At 42.3% G+C, this 13,890-nt stretch overlaps 2 protein-coding genes across 3 annotated transcripts in view; both read right to left on the minus strand.

Moving 5' to 3' along the window:
* ZBTB11 (zinc finger and BTB domain containing 11) overlaps positions 1–4,523 on the minus strand; it is a 26,645-nt gene extending 22,122 nt beyond the window's left edge. The window contains exon 1 of one of the 2 annotated variants that reach the window (XM_004378145.2): positions 3,998–4,523. In XM_004378145.2, the coding sequence (XP_004378202.1) occupies positions 3,998–4,307 (310 nt within the window). In that variant the 5' untranslated portion in view covers positions 4,308–4,523. Of the gene's footprint in view, positions 1–1,883; positions 3,704–3,997 lie in introns of those variants that run through there. The other variant, XM_023732875.1, reaches the window with a different exon arrangement.
* Positions 4,524–8,059: 3,536 nt separating this feature from the next.
* On the minus strand, positions 8,060–11,516 carry RPL24 (ribosomal protein L24). Its single transcript, XM_004378170.2, has 6 exons — positions 11,411–11,516; positions 11,218–11,293; positions 10,580–10,690; positions 9,268–9,404; positions 8,869–8,932; positions 8,060–8,184 (listed from the first exon to the last, which is right to left on the minus strand). Exons 1-6 carry the CDS (start codon positions 11,413–11,415, stop codon positions 8,104–8,106), a joined length of 474 nt encoding a protein of 157 aa, XP_004378227.1. The 5' UTR covers positions 11,416–11,516; the 3' UTR covers positions 8,060–8,103.
* Between the last annotated feature and the right edge of the window lie 2,374 nt (positions 11,517–13,890).

Here is a 13,890-nt window from a genome sequence, read left to right on the forward strand (position 1 = left end):
GGGAGAGCAACTAAGGTCACATAACAATGTATGTATAAATTTTTGTATGAGAGACTAACTTGAATTGTAAACTTTCACTTAAAGGACAACAATTTAAAAAAAAAACAAAAAACCAACCAAGTTACTACTAAAAGGTTGTTTACTGAGCATAGACTCACAAGAAAAGGAAATAAATGACCTCAGTGCATAGTTTCCTAATAAAGGAGCCTGAGGATCAGTTTTTCCCTCTAGAGCAGGGATTCTCAACCTCAGCACGAGGTTATATTGTACACTGTAGGATGTTTAGGAGAATTCCTGGCCTCTGCACACTAGATGTCAAAAGCACCCTCCCTCCTCCCCAAACCACTGCCACTGAGAACAACGTAAAGATCCTTCTGCCAAGGTGAACAATTTGCTGAGGTAAGCTGCTCAAGAACGCCTCTCCCTGGCCAGTGCTGGATATAATGACCACCTCCTGCTCAGAGGCTCCTTTTTCTAGTCTCCATGCATATTAGTCCTTTGGTTGTTTTGTTTTCTTAAAAGAGGTTATCGCAAAAGTAGTTAGTTACAGCTTTATTTTACATAAATCCAGTTGTCAAGTTTTCCAGAGATTACACCATCATCTTCTAGATTAGGTAACAGCATCAATTTATCCCCATGGTCTAACCAATTACACAACAATTGTTAGGGTAAGAACTTCTTTAAAGTAACTGATACTATGTGATTTTACTAGTTCAATTTTTTTTTCATAATTTAATCTTATCTCCACATTTTCCATGCATTTAACTCTAGACTCCCACAAATCAGCTTCTGATGAACGGTTTACATTCTGAAATGAATCTGGTAGCTAATACACACAAACTTTAGGCTCTGAGCCTGAGTTTTTCATGGTTTGCAAACAAGAGAAGTTGTTAACAACCTTGCCTGAGCAGTTTATGATGGCAGAATTCCACAACAAGCAAAATAAATAATGAATCCCAGTTATCTATCCTTGGTACAACTTCTAGTGGATTGACTTTGAAGCACTGTCCCTTAGCAAATATATCACACTATAAATCTACTTAAAAATGGAAAAGAAATGAATCAATGGAACAGTTCTCTGGTAAGCATCTAAACTGACCAACTGGAGTACGCTCCTGGATAAACAGTCCACAATGGCTTCAGAGTATGTTATCTGTTTAGAGAGGTCACTTGTAGTTTATGACAGACTTTAAACTGGTAGTCAAAAATGGTTGTTTTTATCGATCATCATTCTAGACCATTACCAATACTTGCTATAAATACCATCTCCAGAAGTACAATCAATCAGCTTAAGCACTGTTTTTAATTATTCAGAAGTTTGCTATGTAAGTTGATTATGAAAAGGCTTTAAAAATTTGAAACGAATTATTTATGAACGAACTGTGAAAACTCCTTCAATTCCACTACTGTGTAAAGAATGTATTTTTTTCTATGTAGTTTTGGTAATAGTAATAAGCTTATAATAAAAAAACAAGTGTACTGTAAAATTTTAATGTACTGGCAAATAAACATGTCAAAATGAATAGCTGATAACTGAAGGCAAACTGCTTTGATGCTTATTGACTATCAATTCCAATTTTAAATGAAGAGAAATAATGATTATCAAATAATGTAATAAACCCATTACATGTTAACATAAATAGCATTTTTATGAAAAATAACTTTTTTTTCAAAATTAGCGAAGAGTAGCACTGTTTTACATTTTTGCAAATCTTTTTACGTGTAGCTTAATAAGAAACCTTATTACAATATATGCTGCTGCATTCAATCTATTGCCACACATCACACATCATGTAGCCTCTGGAAAACTCCACTGTATACTCATTAGAGAATGAGTGTGGAAAACATTAATTATGCCTTAGTATTATGAAAATATTTTTTACCTAGTAGATTGGGATTCGAAGCGACCAAGCCTCTCCTTTGCAGAAAGACCTGTGATCTGCTCCCATAAAGATTACAGCCTAGAAAACTCTTTGGGGCAGTTCTACTCTGTCACATAGGGTCGCTATTGGTCGGAATCCACTCCATGGTACCTAACAACAGATTTCCCAGGAGGATCTCAGCCCCTATCCACTTCTAGGAGACCATACTTTTCGAACAACTGTTCTGGATAGTTACGGATTTTGAAATTCCACACAACCATAAACGCATTTCTTTTATTTTTTAAAATTAAGCTAACATAAACACAGACTCAGTTTTTTTCTGCTCTTTAAGACAAAGCACATTTTTTCAAAAACAACAAAAACAGCTGAATTAGATATTACCCACAGATAATCAATTCCAGAAAAGAAAATTCTGAACATTAAACCCCATATACCCAAAACCAAACTCACTGCCACGGGGTCGAATCTGACTCATAGCGACCACATATGGTTTCCAAGGCTGTAAATCTTTACAGAAGCAGACTGCCACATCTTTCTCCCGCGGAGCGCCTGGTGATTTCCAACCACCAAACTGTTGGATAGCAGTCAATTACCCACTGCACCACCAGGGCTCCTAAACCCCATATAGCACATATAATAGTGGTTAAGAAGAGTGTGGAATCACAAAAGTAATCCTTTGACATATTATTTAACTTCCAAGTGCTTGTAGTTTTCCCATCTGTAAAACAGCGATATAAATATTTACACCTTACAAGGTTTTATGAAGATTAAATGAGTGAAAACAAATTAAGTCCCCAGAACTATGTATGCAATAAAAGCCTGATCAATAACTCCCTTTAGCTATAACTATCATCTTTAATCTCTCTTAAAGTATTAAACCTGAGACACTGGTTCAAGAAAACAATGTCTACCTAAACCGATCCTCACAAAACGCAGCGATCCCTCCATACTGTTCACAGTTGTGTCTCTTCAGGTGTTTAAGACAAAATGAAACGAAAGCATTTAAGAATAATAAATGTGGAAAGAACGTTTAGAAACTATTTAGGAACTTCAGATAGTAGCCTAATTTCTTTGTCTCAGATGAAGTTACTGCGACTCATAATTTCTCCAGAGCCATACGGATAGCGGCAAAATCCTTCCAAACAAAACCTTACATGGGCTCACAATCTCACCAAATCTTAACCGAGCAAGCTAACTATTCCTCATCAAATTTGTGGCGAGAGATGAAGCCAAGGACCCTTGCTCTCCTCTCCTAACCTGGTCCCCACGGAGTCAAGAAACTTCTGCGCTAACATTTCCCAACAATACAAATCAGGGTGATAATCGTATCTTTTCTGGGTATATACATTGCGTCACAGTTTCAAAAGCGCTTTTCACATTTTCCCCCATTGTTCTTAGAGCAGAATACTAAAACACTAAGAATTACAGAGTATCTGCTATACTTCACATTTTAAATTTTTGCCTAAAAACAAAATTTAAGACTACTGGGTTCATACAGCCACTCCAAACGACATACATAACTGCATTATTCCTTATTTCGCCGGAATAACACAATTAGAGAAAGACGGGCAAACGGGTCCAGAGAACCTCAAACGCGTTCACGAAAACCCTAGCGAAGACACTGAAGAAGGCAACGAGGCTTAAGGAGAACCGTTCGTCGTCAAAGCCGTCAGCACAAACAGGATTTCAAAACGCGGAGCACGCAACTTCCCCACCGCCCGCCGCCCAGAAGCTTCCGCAGGAGAAGCGATCTCCGAACGAAAGAACGGCTGCCTTGGGCGCCACCTAACAAGGCCGGCCGCACGCCGTCGCGCCGGCTCCTCCCCGCGGCTGGCCCGGCCCCCGGGGAAGCCCCCTTCGCCCCACCCCGGCCAGGGCCCGCCCCCAGCTTCTTCGGCCTCCTTCCTGTGGGAAGTGCGGATCCTTTAGCGTCCCCCACCCTCTCGGCTCCGCCTGGCAGCCGCTCCGCCGCCGAGTGAAAGCTGGGCTGACGAAGGGCGTCCGAGAGGAGCGGAGCGGGGATCCTCAAACCCGAGTGCGTAAACAGACTCCGCTGGCGGGCCTTGCCCGGACAGCAAGCCGCCGCCCGCCCCTCGCCGCGGGCAAGCTCTCACCTCGCCACCAGTACGTCTTGGACAAGTCATGCCAGGTCTGATGCCGGGTGTGGTGAGTGCCGCCCGGGCCCAGGTGCGCCGCCTCGATGAGCCCCCGGCGCCGCTCGGGCTGCAACACTACCTCCAGCTCCGCGAAAGTCTTGCGGTGCCGCTGCCGTCGCTGGTAGTACAGGGTTCCGTGGCGTACCACGTAGCAGGCGGCCGCTTTGCGGATCTTACGCTTGACATTGCCCTCGGTTCCCGGCGCGTAGGGCTCGCGCTCGTTCGTCAGGTATCGTAGGATGGCCCTGTAGCTTTCCTCGCTTGACATCGCGGATGGCGGCTCCCGGAGGGCGCCTGTCAGTGGCAGGGGAGGAAGACAGCGCACTAGCTCCGGGGGAATGCACAATAGCAGCGGCGACACTATCGGAAGGAACGGCTGCGCCTTGGTGAGCTCTTTTCGACGGCAGCCGCAAGGCGAAGGGAGAGCGGACGAGTTGGTAACCAGGGGGAACTGCACTTCTCCAGCGCGCGGGATCCGCTGGCGACTGACAAAATGGCTGCTGCACCACCGGAAGTGACGTGAATCAAAGGCAGTGGGTGAGGGTACTGAACCCTGATTGGAGCAGACTCGCTTTTCTTTGGCTTCATGAAGCCGAGTGGGTGACGTCAGGATTGCGGGCGTACATTTTGGAAGTTGGTAGACCCTTCCTTAGAGATCGAATTCCCTTTAAGCAGACATCTTAAGTCCTGGCAGTTTCCTTCCCCCCCACCCTTTCCGTTTTTTCCCACGCTTTCTGAGGGGCCACGTGTAGGACCTGGTGGGCGGTTGTGAACCCACCGGAGAGAAAGCCCAAAAGAGTAGAGGGGTATTTTCTTTTCCCTTCTACTTTCTAAGACACCCGAGTTCATGAAAACATCAGACTGAGGCCACTGGTAAAAATCTTACCCTCTGGACATAGAACAAAACAAAGCCCCACTTACATGAAAATGTAGGCTCCAGTTAAGCGTTACAAAGTCTAAAGCCGTCGATGATAACCCATTGCCATTAAGTCGATTCCGACTCATAGCAACCCTATAGTAAGTTATTTAAATTTGAGCTTCAACTGCTAGCTCCAAACTACCCCTGGAATACTCAGGATTTTTCTGAAACGATCAATTTACGTGGTGACAAATTTCTACATATGAAGAGCAATCGTGTTGGAAAGGGGTGGGTAGTAGCTAGCAGAATTTTTTTTTTTTAAGCTTCATTTGCATGTATTTTCACATAAGCGTGCGGGGGAAAGTTCGCCATTTTACACCCAACATACACCCGGGGCACATGAGGCCCAGCGGACTTGAATTCTTTTCCAGGGAGTAGTGTGGGTCCTAATTCAGATTTTTAGCTGATAGTCTGGACTGGTGGTCCTGGTCAGTCCGCCCGAAGCACCACTCCCCAGCGACTAGTATCCGACCAGAGCAGCGAGTAGCAGAGCAGCTAAACTACCGCAGCAAACGCGCTTCTCCCGCCTTCCACCCTCCCGAGTTCTGCAGTCGCTAGGTGAGGCTCTTTGGCCCGAGGAGACAAGTGAGGGGCGGACTGTGGAATGCAGTGGGCTGAAAAGCAGGACGATGCACCTAGTTTCCGTAGTATTTGGTGTTGGGGTCACATGAAGCAGCATCCTTGAAAGACTAATTGTAGGGATGTGAGTTCCCGGGGTCAGAAGAAAGACAAAACTACCTGTCCACAAGCCTGATCTACGTAGAGCCACTCAATCCGCAGACTTTCCAACTACAATTGCGGGAGGGAGGAAGAATTATGTGGAGATGCACCCGTCACACCTATGGAATGGGGCACACAGAACTCAGGTCCAGATTGTCCTTCCAAGAAGCTGGTCTGTATGCTGGCCCAGTCCTACCACTCTGTGAAACTGATTCCTTTTAAAACTAAATTTAACGTAAGATTTGAGTAGATCTAAACAAAATTTTGATTAAGTAATACAGGTAGGATGTAAGTGGCAAATACTACTAAAGAAAATCTAAAAAAAAAAAATTCCTCTCCACCAATTCAGTTTGTGCCAAAACACATGAAAACACTCAGAAGCCCACTAATAAGTATTTAATATTTCCTCTGCTGTGCCTTCGGGCCAATATGGAGATGTTTTAATAAAATACTTTCTGGGTGGGTAAAGTTATCTTTTAGAGTAAAAATTGTCTATCTGAGCAAAACTGCATTTGTTGTACTAGGACAAGAGGTAGTGGTTATTTCAAGCTTTGTTTGGTCACAGCTTAAAGACATTTTACCTGTGATTTCAGAGATAATTAACTATAACGCTTTTTTTCCCCCAAGTAAAATCTTAATATTTAAACTAATGAGCTAGTGTACTCTATCTTGCCTTTCTTATACTGATTCTTGTTAGTTATATCTTTATCTTATACTATTCTTGTGTATCTCTCAGTTTTCAGGTTATCAGTTGCCCAAAATGGATGGTCTTATTATCTGCAACACCTAGAACAATGCCTGAATTTAACATACACTAGAATGAAAAACAATCATTAATTCCATCACCTTGGATAGAATGGGGGGTAGAGAGAAGACTTGATGTTGACTTAACCTTCATCTAGTATTCGTATGTATAAAAACATGTTTCTCAAGTTTACGTAAGATTTCAACACAAGTCTCTACTTTGTATATTTCTAAAATATGTATGTAACCTGGTTGAGTAGAAAGAGTTAAACTATATTGTGGAAAGTTAACAGAAGCAGGAGCTCAGAGGCTCTTCTTCCTCCTTTAGTTCAAGAATAGAAGCTTAATGGAGGTGCACAGGTAAGCTAGAGATGCATACGCCAGGCCAAGGGACCACCATGCAAAATCATGGTGTACTGTGAATGTTTATCCAAAAAACAGACACATCTACCTCTGATAGTCCAGGATAGAGACCATGAATGTAGCAGACTGATAATACGGTAAGTTCTCTGCAAATCAATTTTAGCTTCTCCACGAGAACATACAAAAAATCCTTAATAGAGTGAAACCTGTGAGAGCAAAAACTTGATGGGACTGCCTTGTTTTTTCCAGGTCTCACAAGTTTCCCACCTCTGACAGGGCACAGTCTTACCACTTTTCTGTTGCTCTCTATTGGTGGAAAATATTTTGAGTTTCCCTTCTCTGACAAGCTTCTACCTTACACAAGTTCTGGCTTTCTCAAGTTTTACTGTAGTAAACTCCAGAGGGGGATTGTGGTTTGTTCATTGTTGTATCCTTGCAACTTGGCACAGCTTGGTCTGCAACAGATGCTCAATGATAAAGACCATCTACCTTCTGCAGATGCCCAAGTCTGTTCTTTACATAAATTAACCATTTTCATCATATTTTACATACATACATCTCTTGAACATCAGCAAGCTACTCAAGATCTTTTGGTAATTTAACTATGACTCTGTCAAACTACCAAAAAACTACTCTAGCAGTGGTCAATATAGCTCTTTATTCAAGGAGCAGTGCTTTCTTTTAAACTTATTTCTTGGAAACAAAAGATCGTTTTTAAGCACCTTCAGCTCAACCACTAACTAAATACTAAGGAACAGAAGGTCAACCTAATACAAACATGTCTATTATCAAAGCAACAATAAGTTTATCCTTTTTTTGGCCTATTAATTTGGACTTATTTGGGGAAAAAGGAAATTGTATTTAATAATTCATTACTTTTGGGACAGAAATGACAGGAAAATATGCATCTTTTAGAGATCAACCTGGACTAAATAATTTATGTACCATTCTAGTACATGCAACCATACATGCAATGTGCCCTTTATCTCAGCTGAGCTAAGCTAGCCTTCAACACACAGATCTCAGTCACACCATTTTGCTTAACATCTCTCCAAGAAAGAACTAAGAGAAAGATTTTGCCTCAGACTATGAAACAGACAACTAGGGGAATCCCTACCCCACTGCGTGGTCTATGGATTTTAGAACACAAGACTGCTGCTAAAGAGGCATTATTCTTGCAAAACAAACTTTTGAAAAAATCCATTACTTTGTAGTTCAGCTATTACCATGCAGACCCAACATGCCTGTTTTGAGAGTAACAAGTGAGCACAATCTAGAGTTATAGTAAGATCTTTATTTAAAAGTCTCATCTGCCAACTTAGCGTTTTCCACCAACTCGGGGAGCAGAAACCTTCACAGGCTTGGCAATCTTCTGTTTAGGTGCTGCCTTTGTAGGAGCCTGTAAAAAAGATGATTTTATGTGATATTATCCCAGGCAATTTTTTTTTTAACCACCTTCCTCTTATGTCTAGATCCTGTAAGTATTCTAGACTGCTTTCTTAGTTATTTAATGGTATTCCTAATATCAATCTTTTTAAATTAAGCACAAACGTTAAAAGTTCACCTTTATAATGAAGACAAAGACAGACAATGCCACAGATAGGAGATGAGTACAGAAACACAATAAAACAGTGTGGGATCCTGAATTGGTTCCAAAGACAGAAAAAAGGACATTATGGAAAAGTTGTTGAAATTTGAAAAGTTCCTAGTTTTATTAATCATATAGCACCAGTGCTTAATTTTCTAGTTTTGAAAACTGTACTATTGTTAACTCAAATTGTTAATATTAAATAAAGCTGAGTGAAGGATACAACTCTGTATTATCCTCAGAATTTCTCTGTAAATCTGAAATTACTTCAAAATAAAGTTTAAAAAAACAAAACCCACTTATTTTCTCCCTTTCCAAATTCCTGTCTAACACTAACAAACTCATCTGGCACCAGTAAATGGGGATCTCTTTAGAGAACTGCACCCAAAAAACAGTTATGAACATTTCCATTAGTGCTCTGCACTAAATTTCTTGGATTAAAAATAAATTTCCCTGTTGTTTTATTTATGAAATCTAAGAAAACCCCACGATTACCTTAGCAGCAGCCATTGCTGTCTTTTTAGACGCCTGCTTAGCCTTTTTTGCTTCCTTGGCAGCCCTGAGGGATTAAAAACGAAAACTTAAGGTGAAGCGTATTAGTCCTTAATAAAGGGTACAGCTTGTTAGTAAGGTCCTAGAGTGTATGGAGAGAGTAGAGCATATTCCTGACCAATCTGTTTATTTGTAGGGTAAAATACAAAAGGTTTGTCAACAAATTTCATTAGCCACCAAACAAGCTTAACATATAGTGGAACTCATGCAATAGCTTTGACACTAATATTGCATATACAACAAACCATTAGATTATACATAGATTATTCCTATGCCTATAAACCCAAACAGTATAACCTAAAATCCATCCAATACCTGAAATGCTCATGAAACATTCCTCACCTGATAGCCTGTTCCCGCTGTGCCTTTCTAACTTCTGGTTTCTGATTCCTCTTGGCCATTATATCAGCAAGAGATGCACCAGTGATGGCCCTCTGGAATTTGACTGCACGGCGGGTTCTTTTCTTTTGAATTTCTTCCTACAAAACAAACAAAAAAACAGGGTGCACACTTAATGAGTTTTGCCTTCAAGAATTTGGGGGAGATGGAAATTAAGTCCTTCGAGATTCATATACAACTTTAAATATGCAGGTTTCCATAAGTTTTCCACGTATGGATTGATTAAACCATCTATTACAAATTTGCCCACTTTTTACTACTTTATTAAAAGACAAAAATTTAAACTATAGGAATATTAGTTCTTTCATTAACTGGATAGTACCTTAAAACTGATTTTAATAAGAATTTACTTCTAAGAATTTATGGAAAACACACCAAGCCTCAACTTACCTATTTTAACATTCAAAGAAATACTGATGAAAACAAAATTGCAATTGTAACAATGCCTTCAGATACTATACTGGAAACCTAGAGTGCTTACTGGCAGGGAAAAAAAGATCTCGCAGGTCACCTCTAAGTCTAAGAAAAATTAAAATATATTTGAAGATTTAAGGCAGGTATGTGCAAAGACGTCTTAAACACTTTTAACAGAACATGGAGAAGATAGGGCACGTTTGTGTGGCTAAAAGAAATACTCATTTCATTTTAAACTTATTATATATTTCATGGCATTTATTTTCCACCATACCAACTGGTGTCTTTCACACCCAGGAGGTGTTCGCTAAATATTCCAAGGCTTCTGGATACTAATCCTACTGCCCTGGCAACTCAAAACTTTTTGTTTCTCACGAATCGCCTTCATCCAGCTAAAAGGACACTTCAAAAAGACAAAAAAAAAAAGCAGATACAAAACACATCCAGGCTTCTTGAGAATTAACCAGTATGCTGCAAGATTCCATTTATGTCTATTCTATGTTAGAACTAATACAACAAATACTATAGTCCAAGTCAAGTTATTACAGTAACTGCTCACTTTCTACCCACTGGAACACCTTAAACCCTTTCAGGGTGCCCATAACCCAAGTGTGCTTAATTAACTTATGTGACGTGTGCAAGGGGATGCTTTCCAAATTTCAGCTCAGCATTTACCGGGAGCCTGAGATGTAAAAGGAGATAAGGTTTTATGTCAATTTCACATCGTTGTTCATTGTTTACAGTTTAAGGGCACTCTCAACATATTGTCTCGTTGTAATTTTACAGAGTTCAAAACTGATACTCAGAAAGCTTAAGTAACATCAAAGCGCATCTTACTTACCGACTGTCCCTTTTTGTGCTTTCTTCTGTAGAGGACAGTCCAGTTTATCTGCCGAGGGTTCCTCTTGGAAAGGAATGCCGATTCGCATTTTGCGTTAAGAAACTGGAAAACCTATCGTGAAAAATTCAAATTACTTACTCAACTATACAAAACAGAAGAGGCTGAGCTTGAAATCCTTAGGAGATTAACGTTTAAGACTGAGGCTCAGAAAGACCAAAAGGCTTGTATCACACAGCTGGCAGGTAACTGGGTGGCACCACGAAGGTCTTTGCGTTTGGTCCGGTCTTTCCCCTAGAGCAGGCATTACCTAAGCTCATAACGCGGGTGAGGGTAGGGTGTCAAATTCTGGGAGGCGTCCAGCTCCTGTTTTCTCCCGGCATTCCAACAGGATCTGGTACCCTCAATTATTTCCCTTCGCCAAGAGAGGCATTAAAGTTATACAAACCCCTGCTCACTTCCAAGCTCGCTTGCACTGGATCGAGGCTCGAGACTGGTTCACTTACACGCCTCTCAACTCTCTCATTTAACCTTTTCCGGAACCAAGGGTGATGTGGGGAATAAGCCCGCCTAGATAGAATTTCATCTGCCTCCCCATCTTGGAACTCAAGAAGCTGCTTTTAACCGTCGCGGCCCCTTACCTTCCCGTCGGTCCTGGCGTAGCGCCTCCCATGTCCGGGGTAGATCTTGTACCCGCTGAAACTGCACAGCTCGACCCTGTAACGAAAAGTGAAGGCCCATTAGGGAAGGTGTCTACGGCAAGGAGAGGCCATGCCCGGAGCAGCGATCTGTCCCGAAGATGGAAGCGGATTGAGACCCAAAGTTTCTACTTACTTCATGGTTCCAACAGAAAGGGAACAGGGAAGATGGCGAAGAGAAAGAGAGGATCATGGGAAGAGACCTTATAAGGTGGCGAGGGAATCTCCTCCCTAAAATCGCTTTGCTGACCCCGCGCTCGGTGATGACGTCAGCCCGGCGAGGCGACCGGTCTAAGGCTCCAAGGCAGCCGCCTTCCGCTTAAGAAATTTTGCCCGAGGTGCAGTGAGACTCTGTGATCGAGAGGCAGGCGACCGGCCACACACGCAGTCGGGCGGTTCGTTTCTGGGTCTTCCCGTCTCTGGTACAGTCCAGTCTTTCTAGAAGCATCGTCCTCCTGTGGGAACGTGGACTGAAAAGAAGGGGGCCCTACCCCCTCTCCCTCAGTTTTATTGACCAACAGACGAATAACCCTCATTTAAAGTCTGAAGAAGTCACATTTTGCCCTCCATGTTGGCCCATTTCCTCCACCAGCAAAATTACACTTTAATAATAATTTCACCGTTTGCAAGAGTGATAACACTTAAACTGTCTCCCTGGCCGTCCGAATCGAATTATGCATGATAACGCTTTGCATTAATTATAATTAAAAATTAGTGAACGCTTTCTCTGTGTCAGGAATTTTGCTAAAGGCTTTACATACTGTAGCTCGCTCGGTACACAGAATCCCTGTTTAAGCGCCCAAGCACCGCAAAATGACGACTGTCTGAATGCCGGTCGGGAGAAACTTGGTCGCGGGGCTCCTGCCTGGTGGACGCGCAGGGAAGGGTGAAGCCCTTGCCTGGAGACCTTAAAAAAGGGACCTGGGCAGGCCGACTAGGGGATCGAGGTCGCAGTCTCTCGAGCTATTCTGTGATGCTGGATACTTAAGCGACTGCAGGTGTGGCTAGAGGCAATCCTTACATTGGGTGAGAGCCCGGACGTACTTGACTAGGAAACATAGAAATGTAATGATTGACATAAGCTATATAAGCAACTCGCCCTTAAAAGATCTTACAAGATAGGTGGTTGAAGACATTTGGAAAGTCCAATAAGGTGGCTGACTAATGTTAAGAAAACTGTACATTTGTGTTGGAACCTGTCTCAAGAATGAGAGATCTGCACGGAATCGAAGAGCAGGGAAAAGAGGAGGAATATGACAGCCTGGCTAGCTCTGACTAGCTGTTGAGAATACCCTGTGTATGTTACGGTTAGTTGCCATCAAGTGGCTTCCAAGTGTGCAGAGTAGAACCGCTCTGTAGGGGTTTCGAGGCCTGTCTTCTGAGGCGCCTCTAGTTGGGTTCCAACCACCAACCTTTCTCTAGTAGTCATGCGCTTAACTGGTTGTGTGCCACCCAGGGACCCCTGGTATTGCCGTGCAATCGATTCTGACTCGTTGCGATTCTATTTGGAAAAACAAAACAAAACCCTTGCCATCTAGTAGATTCCGACTCATAGCGACAGTATAGGACAAGGTAAAACTGCCGCCCCATAGGGTTTCCAAGGCTATAGTCTTTATGGAAGTGGACTGCCACATCTTTCTCTCAGTGGAGCAGCTGGTGGGTTGGAACCACCCACCTTGCTGTTAGCAGCTGAGCACTTAACCACTGCCCCACCAGGGCTCTGCAGGGACTCCTAAACCCTGTGTGTGGACATTGGCTATATGGACTACAGGCAGATGCCTCAGATGTCGATGGGTTGATGATGTTGTCCAACTCTAACATTAAACTGTTTGTTTTAAATCATTGCTGATTCAACATACTTTTTTGTGTGTTTGATCATTTAAAAAAAAATCTTTCTGGAATAGTCCTGGCTTCTACATGCTTCATGGCAGAACTGGGTGTGTGTAGGGAGTGGAACTTAAGATCTACCTTCAGAATTTGGTCCAGTTTGCTCCACAGAACCCCAGAATTTGTAGTCCTTTCTCACTATGTTAGAAACATTTTATTTTATTGGCATTAGAAATTACATTTGACCTGACTAGCTATGTGGAGGAAAAACTGAAAATTGGGTCTTAGGGATTTTAGCTCTATTTTACACTTTCCAGGAGGGCATTCTTGAGATAGTATTTCAGGGTTCTCAGTAAAATACTGCCTATATCACACCTTAAATTATGCTGAAACAACCTTAAAATAAGGAGAAATCATACAGAAACTTGAGAGGCAGTAGTCCTTTGACAAATGGCTGTAATTTACTCCCCGTTCCTTCCCCCCACCCCGACTAGCATCTTTGGACTTCTGAACAAACCATTGCACCTCCCCCTCTGAAGCCTAATGTTTTGTTTAAATAAGCAGCAGGGCTAATGAGATATAATTCTGGGCTAACAATTCCGGGCTGGCGCCCCCACGTCTTGACTGCTCTCCCTCTTCAGGTGATCAGGCAGGAAAATTTGCATTGCACTTTGTGCCGTGAAATATACAGCCGCTGGAATACAAAACCTAATGGGAGAGATCCTCAGAGTCCTTCACAGTGCAAAGAGAGAGGGGCGTCTGTGGCAGTTTTCTATCCTGCCTGGCCAT

This window comes from Trichechus manatus, unplaced genomic scaffold (assembly GCF_000243295.1).
Source record: "Trichechus manatus latirostris isolate Lorelei unplaced genomic scaffold, TriManLat1.0 scaffold00055, whole genome shotgun sequence".
Lineage (NCBI taxonomy): Eukaryota > Metazoa > Chordata > Mammalia > Sirenia > Trichechidae > Trichechus > Trichechus manatus.